General features: G+C 32.1%; 1 protein-coding gene across 1 annotated transcript in view; it reads left to right on the top strand.

Annotated features, from left to right (window-relative positions):
- Positions 1-23,588, top strand: part of LOC129230165 (protein C1orf43 homolog) — a 30,221-nt gene extending 6,633 nt beyond the window's left edge. The window contains exons 5-8 of the mRNA XM_054864570.1: positions 4,338-4,391; positions 19,180-19,343; positions 21,321-21,379; positions 23,338-23,588. Of these exons, the coding sequence (XP_054720545.1) occupies positions 4,338-4,391; positions 19,180-19,343; positions 21,321-21,379; positions 23,338-23,506 (446 nt within the window). The 3' untranslated portion in view covers positions 23,507-23,588. The remainder of the gene's footprint in view (positions 1-4,337; positions 4,392-19,179; positions 19,344-21,320; positions 21,380-23,337) is intronic.
- The last annotated feature ends 1,766 nt before the right edge of the window (positions 23,589-25,354 follow it).

Here is a 25,354-nt window from a genome sequence, read left to right as displayed (position 1 = left end):
ACCCTCTTTAGCTCAAAAAAAAAAAAGGAAAGAAAAGAAGAAAAAAAAAATTGACAAAATTAAAAGTTCAGAGTACCATAATGTTTTGCTGTAAAGTGCATGCGGTGGAAATGAAACTGAGGTGGCTGTGGCTGACTGCAAGGAAGCATCTTATAACCAGCTTCTACATCACACATCCAGCCTTTTATCATTTCTTCTTCAAGCATACGGATTTCAATTATTTTACATTATTTTAAAAGAAAAATGTTTTCATGAAACAGTGCTGCAAAGAGGATGAACTTATATTTGGCGAAATCAAGTCAATTTCTAAATTTGAATAGGAATTCTTTTCGACATCTTTCAAATGGATTTTTACCCCTTTTTACACAAATGCAGTTCATAACATTTTAAGATTTAGTAAAAGATATCAAGGAATAGCATGCTTTACGTGAAAGAAAAATAAAAATGCTCTTGTGAAAATTTTAGGTGCTCAGTGACACACCTCTGGGTTCTAGCTTCCCTGGTAAACTTTACGGATGGTGCTTTTCCTCCATACCGTTTCATAGAAATTCATTAATGAAACTAACATTTGCAATTTGTTATAAAACATTAGAATTTAGTCGTAAGTAAAGTATTCTTGCAGAAGTTGGGGAATCCGGAGATTTCTGTCCTAGAAAAGCCGTGAAATTGTAGTTGAAAAAACTGAGTTTTGGAAGATCTTTGGTAATGAAAGGAAATGCCTACCCTACTTCGGAAAATTTTGCAATTAAATTTCTAAAAACAAAATTGTAGATTACTTTCGACGATTTTTGAGAGGAGACTAAGGGGGTTCTCCCCCAGTAATATTTGAAATTATTGTTCGAAAAATTCAGTTCATGTTAAATGGCAGAGAGATTCAAAGCTCTCTGAAAAATGAAGCTCCAAAAATTTGATTTTGACCTACCTACGTTAGGTGAGGAGTTTTCGGGGACTCGCTTAGAACATCTGTGGAATTGAAGCCAAAGTTTGGGACGATCTTGAATAATTTTGGACCAAGAGAGGGGGAGACGTTCGCCGGGACAATTTTTGAAGTTGTCACTTTGAAAACGGAGGTGTAGTCAATCCTTTGTAATATTTGTGATAGGGGTTTGCTCCCCTTTTAATTTGTAGCATATATTGTATCTCATTTGAAGTATGTTCAAAATAATTCTTTTCCCATTGAAAGTTTAAATGTCGCCACCTTTTCAAAAAAGAGAGATAATCCAGGGCGGAAAACCATTCCTAACCGCTCCCAGATTCGCCACTGCAGAGTAGAAGCATTAAGCAGACTCAGGAAATGCACCATATACAAAACATTCTTTTTTTTTTTTTTTTTGATGAGGTGAGGGACACTACGGACTGTCTCTTTTTTTCCTTCTAGCTCTATTGTTGCTAATATTCTTTGAAAAAAATCAGTAAAGTGATCAACTTTAAACTCAAAATATTTTTTCGAAATAATCTTGACAAATTACGACCCCTTTCCCTGTTGCATTCTTGGGAAGAGCCACTCCTATATCACTAAAAGGTACCACATCTATTAAAAATGTTAAAAGTATTTTTATTGAGACTGCAAATGATCGTATTTCAAACAAATAAAAATGGAATTGAAAATTTCATTATTTAAATCCAAAGCACACAAATGGTTTTCGAAAAGAAAAACTGGGGGAGGGGTCTCCACTGTATTTTTATCAATAGTTAAAAAACGGAAAAGAAGAGAGGGACATAGCAAAGAAAGGGAAGGGAGGGAAGCCCTTGAAACTTATCCTTCATTTTATGTTACCAAGAGTAGCTTAGAAGGACGTTTTTAAACTTTGGTTTTGAAAATAATTCTGCGGGAGAGTTCCCAAGTCCCATCCTTTTAACTATCGTCATCAGAAATGACTTGCAAATACATGTTTAGGAAACGTTAATTCCGAAAAGCTTCAAGAATAGGCCTCCCACTGAAATCCCAGAGAAACACCCAACCTAATCCCAGAGAAACGCACCCTGTTCATCATTAATGACTGTTTAAAATTTTGTTTTTAGGACTTCAATGTGTAAAATTTTCTGAAGATCCCCTGAACCACCTGTCAACTTAATATCATCAAAAAACGTCTAAAATTTCTACTTTAGGGCTTCAATGTGTAAAATTTTCTGAAGATCCCCTGAACCACCTGTCAACTTAATATCATCAAAAAACGTCTAAAATTTCTACTTTAGGGCTTCAGTTTCGAAGACTTCTCCGGGGAGTGCACCCAAACTTACTGATAACAGTATTAAAGATAATTTACAATTGCGCTTCTGAAATTTAAATTTCGAAAAATACCGAGGGAGGTTCCACCAACGTTTCCGCTCACTAACATTACCAAAGGTCCTCTTAAAACTGTGTTTTAAAAGCTAACTTCAGAAGTTTTCAGGGAGAGACCCCAAATTTCTCCTCCCCACATCATCAAAGATCATCAGAAAATGCATTGTTAGAGCTACTATTACGAACAATTTTTAGGGGAGAGCCCCTTAACCCCTCAACTGCGATTTTTAAAGTTTTGAAAAATGTACAGGGGAAGCGTTCATGAATCTTTTTCCCTTAACATTACCAAAGATTGTCTAAAATACATTTTTAAGACTACAATTTCGAAACATTTTCGGAAAAGAGGCTCCCGAATGTCCTAATTTTTGAGTGAATCTTAATGCTTACAATTATACTTACAATTAGGTTCATATTTCTAATATTTAGATCTAGTGGACCATGATTCCATTTTAAACCTGAAGCTAAAATCTTTATATCAGATACTTTTTGGAAACAATCGGATACCACCGATTTCATACACTCACCTATTTTTTTGATTTGGCCCTGCCCTGCACATCTTTTCCGGCAATTATCTACTAAACCCTCATGCTCCCTGGTTTAGTGGTGCCCCCATTACTAAAGCTCTGCATACGCCCAGGGCCTGATTAACGCACGGTCCTGTGGGTCCGTGGACCTGGGCACCACAATTTTAGGGGCACCAAAATAGGGTGAATTTCTTTCTTCTTCCCCTATTTTTGTAACTTTTACGTTGAGAATATGCAAAATTCCTTGTGAAAGGGGCACCAAATTTTACCAGGACCTGGGCACCACTTTGACTTGATGCCCTCTTATTTCAAAATTTGACAGTATTCTTTAATGAATTACTTGAAAATGTACAAAACTGTAAACAATTTGGTATAACATTTCACAGATATTAAAGGAAAAAAGAAACATTGAACAATGAATAAAGTATCTTATTAATAATTATGAAAAAAAAAAGGATACTATAAAAAATTCTGTTCACGAATTTTCTGCTTTTTTGCTGAAACGTCTTTGTTTTTTTCTTCGTAAGCTTTTTGTAAATCAGTTACAGTAGTTAAAATATTTATAATTTTAACTTTGCCTGCATTTAAGTTTAGTCGCCAGATCAAATGTGTCATGTGACCCATCAGTTCCGGATCCTGTTAGTCTTTTCTCAAACTCAAACAAAAGTGTCAAGTAATCTGCTTTGGCACTTTTTTCCCATTAAACTGAAAAGAAAAAAAAGAAATTTCATTGAAAATTGTGAGCTACAACAGCAGCAGTTTTATGATGCTTATTGTCGCAGAAAATAAAATGAAATTTAACAAATTCAAGTTTAAATTTTCTTTCTATGTTTTTACAGTATCAATAAAAAAACTAATAATGTTATTTCCAGCTTACAGTTGTATATTGGTTAGTACCATCAACATTATGTTTCTTTTTGTAAGTTTTCATTTGCCGTTTTCTCTTATTTATTTTTAATGTGGTCCCTATCCCCTAAACCAAAACTAGTTGAATATATGATCTGTTAAAAAAAAAAAAAAGCAATATTACACACTGAGGCACATATTCACCTCTAACAGAATTCGATCAAATCAAATACTGTATTGACCAATAGTGCAACCAGAAATTTGCTTTGTTCCACCGAGAAGGAAATTTATTGCTATGCTACTGTTGGATAGTTTGTTTGAATCAAACAGTAGAGTTGAATGAGCCCCTTAATCAATTTTCTCGATACTCTCTTTTTACTCAAAATATCAATTTTTTCCAGAAAGTCAATTTTATTTATGTAATGAAATAAAGTAATATTTTGGTCACTATAACCCTTTGAGGCATAGAACCTAAAATTACTCAGCTAAGACAGGCTAAGAGCAGGTAATCCTGTTGGAGCCACTGTGTCAGTCGGCTGAAAACAAAATCTGAACTTGGTAGGCTCGAATGAAGCCACTATGTCTCTAGGGCTAATATTAATGCTCTTTTTTTTTCATTATCAACGTGGAACAATCTATCATCTTATATTTTAAGAACTCTTTTTGCTTTATATTGGTTTCAGTATCGCCACCTCATCTGTATCGCATGCAAGTTGTGGATGATCTTAAAGAGTTTGGTAAGCATGACATTTTATGCTCAATATATCATTGAAAACATAATTCACATGTTCTTTTGTGCCTGTGTATATTATGTTTTATCAATAAAACTAGTAACTAAAATTAAAAATTTTAAAAAACCTTGACCTACTTGCAAATGTAGAATCTAAAGGGAAAATTGAAGATCCTTTTAAAAGCCTTATACTGTTAAAAATCAATTACTAGTATTTTATTTGTTAACAAATAGAAACTGGCAACAGATAAAAATGTTAAACAATTATGTTTTCTTTCCTTGTCAGCCAACAATGAATTCGGTTATCAATCGCGTGAATAAAGGCTTAGCCATGTTTAAAACTGCTTTAAATTTTTTTTTATAATTTGAATTCTATGCGAGGGCTGTTCAGAAAGTATCGAGACTGAATTCAATCTATTTATTCCAGAAGACCCATAACGATGGGACTGTGCGTATCATGTACGTGCATATTTCACCTCGTCTCACAAAAATCGGCAGGTATGTACAGTGCACCGTTCAGTCACACTGACTTGTTTCATGTGGAGTGTTTGTGTACGTTTTGTCAAAAACAGAAAATGTGTGAAAACACGGAGTTTTTTCACATGACCGATACTGTGGGCACCGGTCGTTTTCTGTGCCGGGGTTATGCTCTCGTTGGATGCTTCATCATGACGGAGCCCCAGCACTCACCAGCAATCTTGTGCAGCAGTTCCTGACAAAATACAAAACAACACAAGTAACACATCCTCCCTACTCGCCGCACATGTCACCTCTAGATTTCTTCCTCTTTCCCAAGATCAAAAACACCTTAAAAGGACACCGGTTTCTGGACATTGAAACCATGAAACAGAATTTGATGCAGCAGCTTCAGACTATCCCAAAGGCTGAGTTCCAGAAATGTTTCAAGTACTGGAAACGTCATTGGGCCCAGTGTCAATTACACTGGTTTGTGTACACAACACAATTGACGTGTTAGTGTCAGTGGAGCTAATTTCAAAGGAGATTGACTCAAAACCTTTTTATGTATGTCTCTTTTTGCACAATAAATTCAGTCCCAAAACTTTTTGAACAGCCCTTGAATAACATGGAAGTACCAAACATTCTATCAGATGCAGAAAAATTGCTCCTTATTTTGGTGCTAAATTTTTAAATTTTTAATTATGTTTTCACTGCAAAAATCATGAAAAACCTTGGTTTTAATTAATATCTTTGTTAATTAATGGCATCCGAAGACGCAACCTAGCTATGAACATATTTGATCAACTCTCCTTTCGAAAAAAAAATCAAAATTGGTCCATCCGTTTAGTCGCTAGAGTGAACCAGACAGATACACAGACACCTCAAACTTATAATCCCCTTCTTTTGTGTGTCAGGAGTTAATAAAATGCATATAATTTGCCCTTCTCTAGATAATAAAATATTGTGCTTTGGAAAAGATGAAGGCAGCCTAAAATGGATGAACATTAATGTAGTGAAACTCTTTGTAATAAACATAATGCATTTAAAGGCATTTATTATTTTTTTTTTTTGTTCTGCAGATAAGATATAAATATTCGAGAAATTGTCTTTATTGAAAAATACTCGATCACAAAGATTTTTAAAGGGCTTTATTGTCTGTTAGACTGCAAAGAAATCCCCCCCCCCTCCTCTTGCATTTTTTTTTTTGCAGTGGTAGTCCCAGTAGCAGAAACTTTCTAGCTGATCTGCGACACTATTTTGAGCAGTTGAAAATAATCTGCAGCAATATTATTACCCAGTTTCGTTTAAAATTTTCATAAAATACCTACACAAGTTCCTTGCGCATCATTTTATCAAATACTTGTATCCGGCAAACATAAAAATTTGGCAAAATTTTCAAATTTAAATATTGAATATTATACATTATTTTTTTAAAAATATTTTATTGAACTCTTTTTTTCAGTAAAGTTAAACATTTCAGAGGCAGTTAAGATTTAAATGAAATTTTGCATCCCTCTTAATAGCAGTAAACAGCAAGACAGTTAAAAAAAAGTAACAGCAACATGATGGATAACAAATATAACAAGCATATGAATTTTTTACATAAAACATGGTAAACAATTTGAATTATTGATAATTTTAGTCACAACACATGAGGACAACTTTCTATCCATGAGTTTAGAACTTGTGACTCTAGAAAAGTGCTTATAGTAAGAGCTTCCGAACATTAAAATTAAAGCAGCTTTTAAAAATTTTCTGGTTGTTACATAACCAGATGGAGGCCCATTAAGAAGGATAAAAACTCTTTTATCAATGGTCCCAATTTCATAATCATTCCCATCATTACTTCGCATTCTCATGTTGCTAACTTTATCAATAACAGAGCCCCAACTCTCACAAGCAGCTTCGGAGACGAGGGTTGAAATAATGTCGATGAAAAATTTGATGAATGTGGGTAATTTTGACGCCAGGTCATTCACAGCCTTTTTATATAAAATTTCCATTTCATACCCCAGTCCTTCGGATCTACTTTCTTCCAACAAATTTACAGTCCATTTGATAAACTGTTGGTATTCAAACCAAAGGGTGTCAAGATCTTCAGGAGTTGAAATACATTTTAATTCTTCAATAAAAGAAACAAATGTTTCTTTGGTGAAGTTTTTATCTTCCTGTGTTTCTTCAATGGAAATACAGCTTTTTGGATAAATTAAATGCTCAAAGTTAAATAGGAAACTTGCCTTTTCAATTATATTTGTGCATCTACCAGATTTTTCTGAAAAAAAAATATTCTTCAATTTTAGTTTGCAATGAATTTATGTACTTGATGAAAGTTTTGAGAGATGTAGTGAACACTGTTATATCATCCTTTTTTAGGGACCTTAAATGGTTAGCTGATACTGATATATCAGGTAATGGAATTCCTTTAAATGTGCATTCACTAAACATCTCAAAACTTGTGACTGTATTTTTGAGAAGCTTTGATGGAAGACTTGCTATATGTTCAGAAAATATTTCATATGATTCTACATTGTACAGAAGATTTAAATTATATTCTAAAATATTAAAAGCAGATTTAAGTAATTTTATGTTATCAATGTATTGCCACGGCAAAAGATTTCCGGATTGCACACTCTTTGAAGTTACAGCTAGTAAACTGTATAGGTCAGCTATGAGTAAAATATTAAATCTGTTTTGTTTCCTCATGAGCTTATCACGCAGGCTAAACAGTTCTGGAATTCTTTCACATGCAGAAACAAACATTTTGTAGTCACTCAGAAATGTTTTGAAAACAGTGTCAGAGTGTGAAACAAATTTCATAGTTTTAAATAACTTTGGTTTATAAAAAACCTCACTAAACTCGTCTGCTGAATTGCATAGCACTTCATACTTCTTCCCTGCATAAAATTCTTTCATGGTGTCTTGGATGATATCAATAGCATCCTTAACAAATTTAGGTGTTTCAGCATGTTTAATGCAAAGTTCTAAACGATGCATAGGATCCCAAACTACAGATACATCTTTAATCAGAATATTCTGCAGATGTTTTTCAATTCCACAGTTTATGTATTGGCCATCCACTGCTACACCAATCAAATTCCTTCGCACAAATGGCAGGTCAAAACCAAATTTTGCTAAGGTGTTCAGGAAGTCTTTGCACAAACCTTCTCTAGTAGAGTCATCCACCCACTGATGTTCAAGGTAGATGGACTCAAATAAAGATGGCCTTTTAATATCGAAAATGGGCACCCTTATGCCTATCATATGCCTTGTGCGATGATTGATAGTCATTTTATCCGCTATTAAACCAATCGGCAAATCATTTTGTACAATGAAATTTGTCACTTCTTGTTTCAATATGGTGTGAACATGTGGTATAAAGTTCCATGCAAATTCCTTAGAGTGATTTTTCACTCCCATACTTGCTCCACTATTGTACATTTCAGTAATAATACTTTCATATGATACATATGATGTGTCTAATTTGTACGTTAGGTAAGCAGAAGCTGCACAATTAATTGCACTTTCTTTGCTATTTTTTTCCAACTTTGTCTTCTTGTCCTCTTAGCAGCACTTCATTCATGTTTTTAATGTGTCTTGTACACTTTAAGTGTCTTTCAGTGTTGTATTTGAGATGTCGAAAAGACGATGGCATATTTTTTTCGCTAAAGTCGTCTCCTTCATTAAAATCATAAAATATGGTAAGACCACAAAAAGTGCAAAGTAGACCATTTTCTCTTAATTCTAAGCCGCCTGACCATTTTACAATTCTCTCAACTGATCTTGCATTTTTTATAAGGTCAATTTTTTCTTCTTCTGTTAAATCTTCACTGTTCAATGATTCTTCTGGAATATGAGCAGAGTTTTTTTTTGCTCTGAACAACTGGAGTATTAATTGATGTTTGTTTCACTTCAGTTAACTCTTTAACTTGATGAGAAAGTCCCGAAGAAGGATAAAAATGTGTTTTAGTAAATTAAACTATTTTCCCAATTAAAAGAGGAAAAAAAGTCGGTGGGGGGGGGGGAGTGTGCTTTAATTTGAACTTAAATTTAACAAGATCATGTTGATGCACTTGAATATTCTTTTTCTCTTCTCAAAAATAACTTAGCAGCATCAAATTCTTCAAATGAATATTTTGTGTGTGTTATTTTTTTTTTTTTTTCAAATTACAAAATAATTATTGGAAGTACGAAAAATTTGGGCTGTAGCAATATTCCGATTTTATCCACTTCTAAGTCAAAACTGTAAGGGGCTGTATGAAAAAATAATTGCTGAATAAAATGTGTGAAAAGGGGAAAAAAAAACAAAACAACGCGTGATGTCACTTTTTTTTTGTTACTCCCTCCTGCACCCTCACCGCAAATTCAAGAAACCCCCTCCCCCGCAAAACGCGGGGGTACCATTGTGAACGGCCCCATAGGAAAACGTCATCGCGGCTTGTCGACACACCAGCAGGAAGACATCCTGTCCACTTAGAACTTCCGATCGCGCAACCGAAAATTTAAGGAATGGAGGGCGAAATAATTTATCAAACAATCGCCCGATGGCATTTTAGTAAGTTTATGAACTTTAATCGAGGTAATTACCTATACATTATCGCACTCACGCATAAATCGAGCAATTTAGTACAAAAACAAGATTTAAAGTTAGGGCAACGCGTGTCTAAAGTTAGATCTACACGCACGAAAAAATTTCCAAATTTTTTTCCTAATAATATCTGAAAATTTGGCTGTTTTCCAAACTTTTGTTCAATCTGTCTAACTAAACACTAAAGAAATAAATATTGAGTAATTCTTGAAAAATTTATATTGTCCAACTGTTGATTAAAAACTTTAATTACACTAAAAGGCCGCCGAAATAACAGTGAAAGAAACGCCAAATTCTGGACTCGCGATTTCTTTTATGTAGATAAGGATACTTGAGCTCTTAAAAAAAAGAGCCAAATATAACTGCTATTTATTTAGAATAAAAGAAACAAAAACAGTACAGTTGTAAAAAGGATACTTTTTTATACACTAAGTATTGACTCGTACATTTTTTTCATTTTCCTTTTTTAAACGTTTATTTCTCAAAAAACGTGGCAGAACGTTCCCAGTTTTTTTTTTTTTTTTTTTTAATTTAAGTTCTTGATTTTTTCCCCCTGGGTCAGAAACCAGAAAAAATAAAGTTAAAATCGTAAATTCTTTGTCATTTTTTCCATTAAGTTATTTGAAAAAAAAAAATCTTATTTCAAAAATTGCTGAATTTAGTAATGCAGAATTTGGAGCCCTATAATACTGCCAATATTTTTCCCTTACAAAAGTTTATGAGCCACCTCTACCGACAAATAATTTTTTTTTCTAATTTCAGAATATATATTTCGTATATATATTCAATGACTTCTTTTTTAACTGTTCGTAGTTTCAGTAAAACATGTTATTTTTTACAGTATGAAAGCAGATTTATTTTTAGTGGCAAATTGCAGGTGATTTTCAATCTTTGTTTGAAATGTTGAGAAGTAGCATCCACTCAATTTCGAAGCAATTTTACAACGATTTAAAGGAGAGGGGGGGGGTAACACAACCCAGACCAAACAGAAATCAACCCGCAATTTTCCATTTTCCCCTTCCTGCTAATCTCAGTCGAAAGATCTATTTTTAGACTCCGGCCACTTGCGCTGTCGGGTCAAGGTCCCAGATCAGAATTTATTCATCTCAATCAATTATTACTTACCACTTACGCATTAAAAAAATAAAAAAAGAGAGAGAGAGAAACGGCCCTTTTCGCTCCTACAGGCAAAAAGCCTAATTTTATCGGCGAAAAGGCCTACTAAAATATTTTGACGTTAAGTATGTTAAGCTTTCAAGCTTCATTACTGTTAAAAATACAAATAAAAATTTAACTTACTCGTAAGGACGTCCAATAATTGCTCTAAAGTGGAATTGTCTTTAGTATTGCCCTCAGAGACATCGGATAATTTCCGTTTTTTCGAAGAGTTACACGGCTCATTAATATCGATATCCTCTCTGTTTTCCTGTTCACTATTCTCTATTATGCTTGCGCTGATTTCTGAAGTTAGTTCATCTTTCTTATTTTCCTTTTTCTTAAATAAATCAAGCACATTGACATTACAAATCGATTTGTACTGCAACTTTTTATTAGGATGAAACCTTGAAAAATGCGTTTTCAGATTTTTAAAAAGAATTTTTTCATTGCACTCCAAACAAGACACTTTTTCCAGCTGCGCTGCCATTTCGATGAAACAGTGACAATGATGAAGAGAAGAGATAAGCAGTTGAAAAGAAGGGTGAAAGGGAACGTTCCCCGAACCCCTCAGGCCGCCCACTTACCAACATGGGGGTGGAAGCAGGAAGAAAAAGAAGTTTTGCAGCCCGAATTGGGGTCAAGGAGAAAGGTCACTCTTAGCTCACAAAAGACATTTATTTTCTCCTTATTTTTATCAAGTTGTGTTTCAGATATTTATTTTTCTTTCATTTATTTTTTTTTCTTTCTTTCTTTTTGTTCTTTCGAAAATTATCTGCAGGCCGCTGAAAAATCTGCGACGCAGGTCTCGCAGTTTCTGCTACCGGGGTGGTAGTAGAATCAAGATGATAGCTAGACAAGAAAAAAAATATTTTTTTGATTAAATGTTTTTTCTTTTAATATCACTGTCATATCTCGCAACATTGAATAGCACTCAACAGATAAAATGAAGAAGTGAACTGAATCAATCGACCATGTTGAATCTCACATGTGTATTTCACATGTGTTAGTTCACATGTTCCATGTTTCTTGTTCATGTTAATGTTTCTATTTTAAATTACCTTTGAGAATAAATTCAATGTTGTAAACAAGTGTCACCTCTCTTCACACAACTATGATATTGGCAACGAGTAAATGGGAAAATATTATAGTAAGATGCCGAACACTGGTATGGCTCAATTGCAAAGTTTCGTCGAAGGGGACTACTTTGTGGAACACCTCATGAGAGCGGATTTTTTCTCTGAAGCCAACAAACTCACTTCTGACAATAAAAAGCGTGCCCTTTTGCTGACTGCAATTAGAAAGAAGACCTTTTCAATGCTTCCGAACTTACTTCAACCGAAAGAAATGAACGATGTAAATTATGCCGACTTTGTGAAAGTTTTAAAGGATTCATTGTAAAGATAAAGGAACTCGCCAGCAAGTGCAACTTCGGTGCATTTCTAAACAAAGCACTTCGAGATAGATTGGTTTGTGGATTACAGTCCAAACAAATTCAAAACAAATTACTCAGTGAAAAAGACGTTGATTTTGCTGAAGTTTCTGAACTGGCTCGTGTAATGGAAACAGCTTCTAGGGAGACCAAGTCACTAAAAGAAGAAAATCAAAGCATTCTCAAAATTCACGAGTATAAAAAAGTAAAACCAAAAGATTCAAAACGGAAGAAATTCAAAAAAGCAGCATATTTTCATCGAGTTACAAAAGGAATAAAAACCTGCAAGCACTGTGCCAAATTTCACAAAGGAGAGTAAATTCAAGAATGCACCGTGTTATCAATGAGGTGTAAAGGGTCACATTAAGTCTGCATGTAAAGCTTCAAATACAAATTTTCTTGAAGGTGCTGCAAATGTAAGTGATGAACCAGAACCTTATTTGAATAACATTTTTTCTAAAAATTTGGGTAATGTAAGTGTGAGTGAATAACATTGTTATTTCTAAGAATTCGGGTAGCGTTGACCCATACACTACTGATGTTCATATCAGTGGGGTGAAAGTGAATATGCAAATTGACACTGGCAGTGAATATTCAGTTATTTTGTTAAATAAATTAAAAAAATTGAAATTAAATTGCACAGAGTCAAAACCAGCCCCAATATCGAAATTTTACACTAACAATGATTTAAAAATTGTAGGAAACTATGATATGTGTGTAATTTATTTAAATAAGTGTTACATTTTAACATTAATTGTGGTTGATTGTAATAATAATAAAACTATTTTGTAGGTTAGAAAATGAATCAAAATATTGAAAATTAAGATTGATGATTGTATAAATATGGTACTTGATAAAAATGTCAATTTTGATAATGTTTCTTCCACTGTTGAGTATTTTACACAAATATCCAAATTGTTTTAATTTAAATGATACAACTGGTATTTTGGGTGAACCTATTAATATAGCAATGAATCAGAAACTGTTCCCATATTTTGCAAAAGTAGACCAGTCCCTTATGCTTTAAGAAATCTTGTTGATAAGGAGTTGGATACTCCTATTAACGATGGTGTTTTGTACCCTGTTGGTCATTCCAAATGGGCGACACCAATAGTTGCTGTTTCCAAACTTGATGGAAATAATAGGGAAGTTGTTAGAATTTGCGGAGATTTTTCACTTACTGTCAACAAGTTTTGTGAAACTCAATTCTATTCTCTACCATCTCAGGAAGAAATTATAACTAGTATGGGAAGTGGAATGTATTTTTCTAAAATAGACTTATCAAAGCTTTCCATCAGATTCAAATTAGCCCTGAATCACAGGAATTATTAACATTAAATACCCCCAGAGGTTTACTCAGTTATTCTAAACTTCCTTTTGAGATCAAATCAAGTTTTCTTTTCCAACAAAAGATGGATGAAATATTGAAAGATTTTATGTATACAAATTGTTACATAGATGATTTATTTATAAGGGCAAACAGGCAAACACAAAAGAAGAATGTATAAAAAGAACTGAAATTGTTCTGGATAGGCTAAATTCTTACAATGTTAAGATAAATCTTTCTAAATGTGAATTCTTTAAAGACAGTATTCAAGTTCTAGGGCATAAGAAAGATTTCACTGGTGTTCATCTTTTAGATGAAAAGTGCAATGATATATGCCAAGCTTCGATACCTACAAATAAACTGAAAAGCTATCTTGGATTATTAGAGTATTATTCTCATTTTATTCCAAATTTATCTAATACCAAAACTTTGGCAATACCAAATAGCAAAACTTTGTTAAAAAACATAATGTTTTGGTTCATTTTGACATGGCAAAACCGTTAGTTTTGCAATGTGATGCATCAGACTATGGTGTGGGGGCTGTCTTGTGTTATGAATTCCCTGGCGGTGACCTTCAACCAATATTTTTTGCTTCCAAAACTTTGAGCAAAGTTGAAAGAAATTATACTCAAGTGCATAAAGACGCTTTGCCATAATATTTGGTATAAAAAAGTTTAATAAATTTTTACAAGGTCAGAAATTCACAATCGAGACAGACTATAGGCCATTGTTGACATTATTTGGTCATAATAGACCTGTACCAACTATGGTTAATGCAAGAATGCAAAGATGGGCCATAATTCTTTCAAATTATGATTATGTAATAAAGCATAAAAAGGGTACGGAGTTGTTGCTCGCTGATGCACTATCTCGATTACCATGTAAAGATGATGAACCAATTGATTCACACATTTTCTATATGTTCACACATTTTATATGTTTTTTGATTTTGAAAATTAAAAAATTGATGTTCAGAGGAGCAACATCTCTCAATCCTTTTTTATCAAAAGTGTTGAATTACACTAAATTTGGTTGGCCCACTGATGTTAAAGACAATCTTAATGAATTCAAAAAGGTAAAGAATGAATTAAGTGTTGAAGGAAATTGTTTACTTCCAGCAAATAGGTTTGTAGTTCCTGAAATATGGCATAACGAAATACTTTAGCTTTTGCACAATGAGCATCCTGCTTATTTTTGGTTCCCAAAAATTGATTAGTTTATTGAAAATTTTGTAAATAAATGTATATCTTGCCAACTCACAAGACCTTCAGCTCCAAAATTAAAATCAAACTTTTGGCTTTTAACTGGCAAGCCTTTTGAAAGAATACACATAGACTTTGCTGAATTTGAGGGTAAAAATCTTTTAATTGTTAAATATTCCTATTCTTGAAATGGATCAATGTATCTGTAGTAAATAGCATTGATTGAAAGTCGACAATAACTCAATTACGAAAATTGTTTGCTTGTTTTGACTTACCAAGTGATCTAGTGTCTGATAATGCTCAGCAATTTAAATTTGATTTAGCATATTGAAAAGACAAACATTTTCAAATCGTCAATATAATAATTTTCAACACAGATTAGATTTGGCACTTTTTGCTTACAGGAATACACCTTCATCAGTAACGTTAAAAACTCCCACAGAGTTAATTTTTGGCTATTTGCGAACGATTGCTATTACGAAGGTTAGAAGTAATCATTTTTAAAAGAAAAAAAGTATCAGGATTATCAAAAATCTTATTTCAATCGCAACGCTGCTAAAAGAAATTTTGAAATAAATGAGAGGATGTGGGTTAAATCAACCAAAGATCATGTGATTAACTGGTTCCCTGCTAAAATTACTAAAGGTTTAAGCCAGGATACATTTTTAGTTAAAGTTAATAACAAGACACGATATGTTTATTCTGATCATCTTAGAAAGTCTGCAATAGATGTAGAAAATTCTAGTTTTTCAAATTTAACTAATGACCTGTGATGTCAATGTACCATCCATTAAGAATGCTAATTTACTTGCATTAGATATTGCTAGCAAACCCAAAGAAAAAAGTTCTCAAAATTATTGTGCAAATGAAACAGTACCTAATGCAGAACTGTCAATCGTTAAGCCCGAAAATCTTTCGAATGCTGAATTGAATAGATCACCCATACGTTCTACCAGACCAAATCAAAACTTGAAATCCGTTCAAAGATATGGTATTGATTCATAAATGTATATATTACTTTGTAATTTATTTTGTGTCATTATATATTTTTATTTGTTTACTAACTAAGAAATAAGGAGGAGAGTGTCTTATCTGGCAACATTGAATCGCATTCAACAGATAAAATGAAGAAATTAACTGAATTAATCGGCCATGTTGAATCTCATGTGTGTACTTGTTGCGTACATTTTAATCTTGTTCTATGTTTCTTGTTCCTGTTATTGTTTCGCTTTTAAATTACCTTTGAGAATAAATGCAATGTTGTAAACAAGTGTCACCTCTCTTCTCACAACTACGATAATCACCACCAAGCAATTTATGTTTTGGAGTGAAGCTTCTTTATAGGCATTTGAAACATCCGTCTCTTATGAATTGGGGACATCACTGTGAATATGATTATACCAAATATGTCCATTTTTAATCTCTGAGTTAAAATTTAAACTGCTTCAATTTACTGTATGTTGCAGAACTTTACATCACTGGGAAGTAAAAATATCAACATTGACCGCGTTAAATCAGCAGAAAAAGGTCCTTAGTTTATAACACCCTCAGGAGACCCCTGCAGCTGCCACTTGTTTAGTTCATCCATTTTAAATCCGCAGCTAAACCTAAGCGAGTGGGTCCCTGAGGAATGTTTTTTAAGAGTCATTTTTTTTAAAAGCTGGACACTTTTGATAGTTGATGTCTTCAATTTTCATAAAAATTTCAGGATGTGTTAGTGGTATTATGGTAAGAAAAAGTAAAATTCTTTTTTTTTAAAAAAACTGATTTGTTTGTCCTTGAGTAGGGGTCAAAGTTTAAGATCATGAAAAAAAGAGCTAAATGTATGATTGCTTTGCTTCAAAAGCAGTGAGTGAACAGAGCCAATTCTTTTAAATAAGGATACTACTTGATACTAAGTACATTCTAGTATAAATATTTTGGTGACTCACTCATGGCTTTGAGGGCAAAGGTCAATTGAAAATGCAATTTTTTAAACTTTTTTCGCCTTGTTTGGGCCCGGATGTCTGCTATTGCCATGAGTAACCCTCGGAAATAAGTATATGATCAACTTCTTACCACAGTATAGTACTAAGAAAAATATAAAATAGCTTTCGTTTCCCTTGGCTTTAGTAGTTAAATGGTCTCAAAATCAATGATTTTTTTAAAATGGCCAAGTTTAGAGGTCAACATCTTTGATCGCGACGGGTCAACAACTTTGGGACACAGCTGTAGTTCTAGTCTGAGTGGTGTAGTTTAAGGTCCAGGTTAGAAACCCATGGCAACTAATCAACTTTTTAAATTACGGGGTCTCAAATTTGATAATTTGAAACAACAAGAATCAAAGTTTTAGGTCAATTACTCTATAATGCCTGAGTCAATAACTTTGAGCAAGAGCTGTAATTATGCTCTACGTGGTGTAGTTTTAGACTCATGTCAGAAAACCATTAGATCTAATCATCTTACTTAATTTAACAGTCTCAAAAATGATGATTTCAGTATAAAAGAACGTTTTTTCACTAGTTAAAATGCTTGCTACTCAAACTCTTATGAGTTCAAACTTATATAAATACAAGAACGAATCAACAGCCTTTACTTTAAGCCAGGGGTGGCAAATAAGGGAGGCGAGAGGGGGCGGTTGCTCCCCGAAATTTTTCGCTAAGAATAATGAAAAATGGGTACTCAAAATCTTATGAGCTCAAACTCACATAATACTAGAACGAATCAACAGCCAAATGTACTTTAAGCTCCCAAAATTTCATGCTTCCAGTGTAATAAAATTTTCTGTAACCTTGACCACAACATGGCAATTCTTCTCACAAAGCTGATCTGGCATTTTGGAGCACTATATTTTGGAGATCCTAGATCCTCAGGATTCGGATCTCAGAAGCTGAAATTTGCATAAGTTAGTTTCAAAGACATCTCTACACCTCTATAAAATTTCATCCCATTCGGGGATGATCAAGCAGGGACAATTTTAAAAATTTAGTTCAGTTGACGTTTAATCTACTAAAACCAAGGCAAATGAAAGCTATTTTATATTTTTCTTAGTAGTTAGTATACTGTGGTGAGTAGTTATTCATATAACAAATTTCTGAGGGTTACTCACGGTTTTAGCAGATATCCGGGCCAAAACAAGGTAAAAAAAAGTTTTTAAAAATGCATTTTCAATTGACCTTTTCCCTCAAAGCCATGAGTGAGTCACCAAAATATTTATACTAGAATGTACCTAGTATCAAGTATTATCCTTATTTAAAAGAATTGGCTAGGTTCACTCATTGCTTTTGAAGCAAAGCAAACATATATTTAGCTCTTTTTTCTCACGACCCTAAACTTTGACCTCCACTCGACAGCCAACAAGTCAAATTAGAGAGGAAAAAAGCTTCACTTCTTCTTATCACAATACTAGTAAAATATCCTGAAAGTTTCAGGAAAATTGAAGGTGTCATCTATCAGGTCCCACCATTCACTTTGTCCAGCTTTAAAAAAATGACTCTTAAATACTTAAAAAAAGAAAACATGGTATAAGGTAAACACACCTTTATTGGCCAGTGCTTCAATAGAGGCCACTTCAAGGTTGCTTATGTACTTTGAAGAAGTAAATTAACCAATAATATTGTGATTAATATATTGGTACTTAATCTAAGTATCATATTGAAGCAGTCATTTGAATTTTAATTAAGTAAGGAATGCAAATTCTTCGGATGGTAGAATGCCAGATGGCCACTACTGAAATTTTCAAATTTTGGAGTGGCCGCTACTGGATCAAATTTCAGGTTTGGGAAAAAATTGAAATCTGACATTTTTATAAAATGGGACTATTAAGGAAGAGTTGTTCTATAATATGCTCATTGAGTTTCAAGAGAGGTAATTAATATTGTAGACCCACAGTTTTAAAATGGTAAAATATGCTTCATTGTGGCCACTATTAATGTGTTTTAAATCTTGAAGTGGCCACTACTGAAGCACTGGCCACTACTGGTGTTTTTACCTTATATACTAAAATGATTATTTGATGTAAATTTTAGTTTGTTGATAACAAAAAATATTAAGTTTGATATCATCAGATGTTATTTACAATGCATTCAATCAATTTTGCTTTCAAACAAGACATACAGAACTAAAAACCTTAGTTTAGTAATGTCATATTAGATCAAAAGTTGGTCAAATTTTAGTTGGAGATAATACATATACAATAGGGAAAGACTACAACCTTGAGAGAAGTGGATTGACCAATGGGGGGGGGGGCACCAAAAGAGGCCTCTTTTGCCAATTTGCTTTTTGCTGTAGCAATTATTATTACTATTTTTTTCTAACTGTATTTTTCTGGATTTTTTTCCCCCTTTACTGCTATGATGTAAGAAAAATTTAATTAGTTTTCTTTTTGTATTGCTAACGTTCAACTAAAATATGTTATTGTAAGGTTTTTACTGTACAATTATCTCAAAAATAATAATTTTACTCAAAAATAATTTAAATAAATGAGACTGTATAATAATTTTTCGTTAAATTATTTCCAATTATGTGTGTTTCAGAGTTTTTTTTTTTTTAATTTTAAAGAAGTATGAAGATTTCTAACTCACATGATTTAGTGTTATGGGCATCATGATTTAATGCCTTTGCCTATATTACTAAAATGTGTTTCTTTATTTGTAGGTAACCTCATTGGAATTTTTGAACAATCCAAAGCGCGATTTATGCATGAAGATGTTTTGAATTATTTTGTTAGACTTCACAAAATGGAGCTCTTGCCTAACGTAAACGCACAAAATTTATATAAGTGTCTTTCTATGTATGAAGATGCCAGACATGAGCCAAAAGTAAATACATTTTTTACTCTTAACTTTACATCTTTTGTTTGTCTAACCTCCAGTTTTTCTTTGATTAGTGTATGTCGGGGATCTAATTGTCTTGAAAGAGCCATTCATATTTTGTCTTTTTTTAATGCATTAAATTAGATCTACAACTAAGTTTTCCATGATGTTTCTCAATAATTTGATCAGATGTTTTTGAAATTTATTTATTAACATTTCATGTTATTCATGTAAAGAAATGGTGAAACATTTACTCTGCTTTTAGTACCACTTACCTAGTAATATTTTGACTATGTAGTTAGTAACATCTGTATTCTATTCCAGTCAAGAAAAAATTATCTCTGAAATCAAGCTATTTCCGAAAATGGATACTCTAATTGTAATATCTTGTTGTTAGTCAAAAATTATTTTGAAATTATCAAATGATAAAGTCTTTGTTGTTAACATTTTAAATATAAATTGGGACTGTGTAGTATTTGGTACACTATTTATTTAGTTAATATTTAGTCTTTTTGTATTTTTAATATTTTTCACAATTGGTCAAGTGTATGCGGGACAAAGTGAAATATTTTCATTTCATTTACTCATTCAATCATTAACTAAATCTCTTATGTATTCATTTATTTACTGATTTATTTTTATTCCTCCATTTAATAATTCACTCATTCATTCATTCTTTCACTTATTTTCTTATACATTCACAATTTTATTCACTCAATTATTATTTCTTGTGTATTAGTTAATAAATTAATTAGTTTATTAGTTTATTGTTTCATTATCTTTTCTTTTATTAAATTATGCTTTTATTTGTTCATTATTTTGTTCAAAAATATTTTTCACAATTGAATAAAAATGTGGAAAATCACTTTGCTCCATGAAAAAAATCTTTAAAATGTAAAAACTATTGCATTTTAAAGATTGTAGAATGGATTTTGGATTATGACGTGATAAGATTTTGGAGTCAATCTTTTGAGAGAGGGTGGTGCAATCAAACTTTTTCCCTATTTAGCATGATTACAATATCTCAAGACAATATTACCACAACACAGGGAAAATACAGAGAATTCAAGGTGGGGAAAATGCAGGGAGTTTTGAAATTCTCTTAAAAACTCGGAAAGTGGAGGGTTACTTGTCCTATGCTTGGGATTTCATCTTCTTCTACAGCTCCATAGATTTTGTTGGAGCCTGAACCCATGAATCTGATCTGATATTATTGTCAATGATACCATTGTCATCAGTATGTTACTATGTCAATGATGATTATTATGGTTTCAGATTCATAGGTTCAGGCTCCTACAACTTTTGTGAGACTGTAGAAGAAGACAAAGTACTAATCCATGCTCAGGAATCAGAGGCACAACCAGAATTGTTTCCTGTGTGGGTAGGGTTTTAACAGTCCTTAAAAATATTATTCTGATGATGTACTGGGATTTGTAATATTTCTTGAAACCATTGGTTCTGGGAGAGGGAAGTGTGTTTGTACTCATCTCTGGACTGCGCTATTTCTTAGTCATTTTGATACTGGAAAATTTTTGAATGTGCCCCTGATATATGTACAGCTATTGCTTTATTTTTTTTCATTAATTAGATAGCGTATACTATAAATATTTATAATTAGAGAGAAGCACCAAATATTTACTATTTCACCAATAGTTAATATTTGGTGCTCTTAAGTCTAAAATATATTTTTTCTGTTCCAAAGACAGAATTTTTCTAATCTGATACTCTTTGCTGCTCCAAAATGGTTGATTTTCCTTCTTTGAAATGAATTTTCAACATTCAAAACACTGAAACTGTTAATGAATACAGTAATGTATAAGAAAACCTAACTGTTTTCTAAAATATTTTTTGAATAATTGCTGAAAGATTTTTTTTTTTAATGAAATGAATCATAATCACAAATGCTAACATTTTTAGAACCTAAAAAGTGTTGTACTTCTTTGATTTTGCAAAAGTTTTTAATGCTTATTTTTATTTATGTAGGACTTTGCTTATTCTGAGTACTGTCAGTTCCAAGAACTGCTGGATGCCATTAAAAATGAGTATGACTTTCTTGTGCATATTTAAGTCAGAACTAGATTTTATTTGAAATCATTGTGATTTTTATAACTCGAAATACTCAGTGTTCATTTGTAATACTATTTATTTCTGCAATAGCACCTTTTGTTATGCGTCCTTGTCAAGAGGCAATAAAAATGCTTAATATATCCTAATACAGATTATTCTTAAATTTTTAAAAATAACAATTTGTCTGACATTTAAGTAAATTCAGTGCTGTAGTCGGGAAAACCCTTTTGGAAGAACTTGTATTGTTTTGCAGTGTAGATGTTATAGTTGATAGATTTTTGTTAGGCTAAGAATGTTCGATTTAGATTGCTTAGCCATCTTTAGTTTTAAAAAAAGCTGTCATTTGTTTTATTTACAAAAGGATGGTTTGAAACCAACATCAAATTTTTATTATTTTTACTGTCGCAAATACAATAGTTCGAGAATTGGCGTTTTCTTGCATTCCTCCTAACTACATCTCTGAGTGACTTATATGTGCACCTATAATAAATTTAGTTCATTCTTAAAGTAAAATTTTAAAAATAAAAACAACAAAAGCAAATATGTCTTTATCATACTATCATTAGCATCTATACAAAGAAAGAATGTCCAGCAATTCACCTACTCTGCTCAATGCAAATATTCACATATTTGTGGAACAAGTATTATTACTTTCTGCAGAAAGTTATTCCCATTTTTTTCTTTTTGTAAGAAGAAAATCTCACTAAACTAGAGTCATAATTGTACTCATTTCACCATCTTCCATGTCCAGGCTTTTTTTTTAACTATCTTTACTCAGTTACTTATTTGTTTACAGAGTTCTTTTAACATAGATTATCAGAAATTTGTTGAAGTTAAATTATTTTTAAAAGCCTTTTGTCATACATTCAAAAATAGTGTGCTTTTTTTATGCAAAAATTTTAGTTTCATGTATTTTCGGACAGTGCACATATTACACTAATGACCGACCTTGTTTACTTCATTAAGAAGGAAAATGTTTTCCCAAGAAATGCAATATTTTTACATTGTTTGTCTCAAATTTAAAGCATATATTTTTTAATCGTCAATTTTTCAGGGGACAAAAAGCCTGATTTCTTCAAAAGAACGATGTAATAAGGTGCTACATAACAAGAGGCTATAACTGCACTATATTTATGTATTATGCTTGTTTTTTTTTTTTTTTTTTCATTGTCACATATCAAGAACTTTGGTTTTTGAAGAGCGACCAAGATTGCTGTATTTACCAATTTACCTCTTGTAAATTTTGTTAGAAGTGGTCCCCTGCCCCTCCTTTTTTAAAAAAAATCTCTTTCTACAGTCTTCTCTTACATACTTGAAAGAAAGTTTTGATTTTTAAAATTGTCAATTAAAAGTACATACATGTTTCAAACTTTAGATTTTAAATTCTGAAACAATTGTGTATGTACTGAAGTACATAAGTTTTAACTATCAATTATTACCTATTTCTGACTGATTGCAGATCTATTCTTGGTCTAACAATCTTAATTTTTATTTCAATCTTTTAGTTTGGTTTACGAGTTCTTATCAAAAGCATGCTGTAAAAAATCTTAATATTCTTAGTTTGTGTTTCAAGTTATATGATTTTTGAAAAGTAATTTTCATTTTTGAAAAGCAAATTATCAAAATTTGCATTACTCAGAGTTGAAAATTTTCAAAATTGCAGTAAATTATTTTGGCCTGAAATTCCTAAAGAATTGCCTGAATTGCTTACATTTTCATAATTGTATTTATCGTCATATCTAAAGTTTACGTCAAAATCATCCTTTGAGAAATCTCACAAAATAAAAAATTTTTTAAACTTGCTGAAAAAAAGGTAATTCATTGCAAATACACAAACACACCTATAATGACTTTAATGATTGTGATTTGAAAATACAATATGTGCTGAAGTGTTAGCTTCATATAGTGATTTAACCTTTAAAAAATATTTTAGTGTTCTGGCTGGTAAAGGAGCAAAAGCACACACAGTTGGCAAATCAAAATATGTTATGCAAGATGATCCAGCTTCAGATGATATTTCTCAGCCCCTTTTATCCGATACCTCATCTGATCACACCACATTCAAGGGTGGAGGGCTCTTCACTCAAGAAACCTCTGTCTGATAGAACATATTTTTTTAATGAAACTTTATATTAAGTGTTCTTAAAATGTTATTAAATGGAAACTGTTAATAAATCACTTTTATATGCATTAAAGTTTTGTGTATATTTCTCTTCATTGCTCAAATCATCTCATATTTATTTGAATATTGATACTTTCATTTGCAATATTTGTGTACAATTTTCATGAACTTAATTTCTTTAGTTAAGCTTGTTACGATTAAAAAAAAAAAAGAAGAAGAAAAAGGAATGCATTTTTTGATCGAGCATTAAAATGTACAATAATATAGAAAACTGTTGCAAAAGCTTTGCAATGCTAATGAGCTTTAGTAGTAAAATGGAAGTTATTTAAAACTTTGCTATTTAAATGTTACTCATTTTTTTATGTTTTTAATTGTTCCATTTTTTCAAATTTAATTTTAGTTACTATCAAAATACACTGCGGCAAAAACTAATTCCTTCAAAATGCTTCTGAGACCATTTTTGCTGATTCTTATGTAAAATGAATCCCAAAAGTATCCCATTTCCCCTCCCCCCATCATCTCCACTTTTTAAAATCAGTGCCCCCCCCCCCCTTCCCAGTGCCGGATTAGCCATAGAGCAGAAGAATGCTACAGGCCCCATGCTTCTGGGGGCCCTGCACCATGAGAAAAAAAAATCCAGAAAAAAAAACTACTTTCCTGTTTACACTTCTCTCTCTCTCTCGCCATTTAGATCTATCTAGCTTTTCTTAGAAAAAATTCAGTTAAAATAAAAATCTAATTTTTTCACTAAGCGTAAACTTGTAACGTATACGGGATAATACCATCCTGATCATTATCATCTGGGTCATTCCATAGTGACTAACGTAACATTCGCAGCTGATTTTCAAACTCTTTTTACTTACACCGGGAGTAAAAATAAATGTGTTTTGGTTTAATATGCAGATCTAAAATTTACAAGGTGACTATTTTTTTTTCTACCAAGAATTTGAAGCAAAATAAACGCTAGCAGGTGTTTTTTCACCAAAAAAGGCATCGTGACTAACGTAACATTTTTGCAACCCTGAGAAACAATGCTCATGTTACGAGCTAATTTTTTCTGAAACTTACGCAGACATTTAAAGTTGGACGATATATTTGTAAGAGATAAACAATCTATTTTTAAAATCGTACTACAGATTTGTTACAGACGAATCTTTTTTGGCCCTAAATGGTACTTTTCCGAAAAACTGTGTGTGACTAACGTAACGTGACTAACGTAACCATCGAATAACAAGCAATGAATGCATATAAAAAACTTTTTATAATTAATTTCTTACTCTTATATTATTTTTACACTTTTTAGGAACCTTCTTTTTGTTGTATTATGGTTTTTTCTTTACTTTTTTTCTATATTAGTGTAAGAAATTGAATGGAAGGATTCAGTTCAATTAACTCAATTTGAATGTGCAAAAAAAAAAAAAAAAATAAATAAATAAATAAATAAAAAATAAAAAAAAAAATTTAAAAAAAATTAAAAAAAAACTGCTTTTACAAACTGAATAACATCATTCTTGGTCTAATTAAATCCTAAATATCTCTCTTTTAAAAAATTAACTTTTTGCAAGTTGGTAGTTTCACTGAATTCTAGTATTCTGCTGATATACTAGTTATCGTTATAAGAAACTCCGTAGTACTTTTCAATGGCATATTATTTTTTAAGGTTTACTGATTCATCGAACGAATAGTGTTGTGCATCCTTTTGAATTAAAATGTAATATTGGAAAAAAATATTGGAACATTTTATCAGAATACATTTTAATTCCAGATATCACCGCAAATGCTTGAATTTATAAATGATCATTCTTGCATTTTCTGAAATATATAACAG

The sequence above is a fragment of the Uloborus diversus genome, chromosome 1 (assembly GCF_026930045.1).
Source record: "Uloborus diversus isolate 005 chromosome 1, Udiv.v.3.1, whole genome shotgun sequence".
Taxonomy (NCBI): domain Eukaryota; kingdom Metazoa; phylum Arthropoda; class Arachnida; order Araneae; family Uloboridae; genus Uloborus; species Uloborus diversus.
The sequence above is the reverse complement of the archived record's forward strand: the minus strand, read 5'-3'. Positions and strand labels throughout refer to the sequence as shown.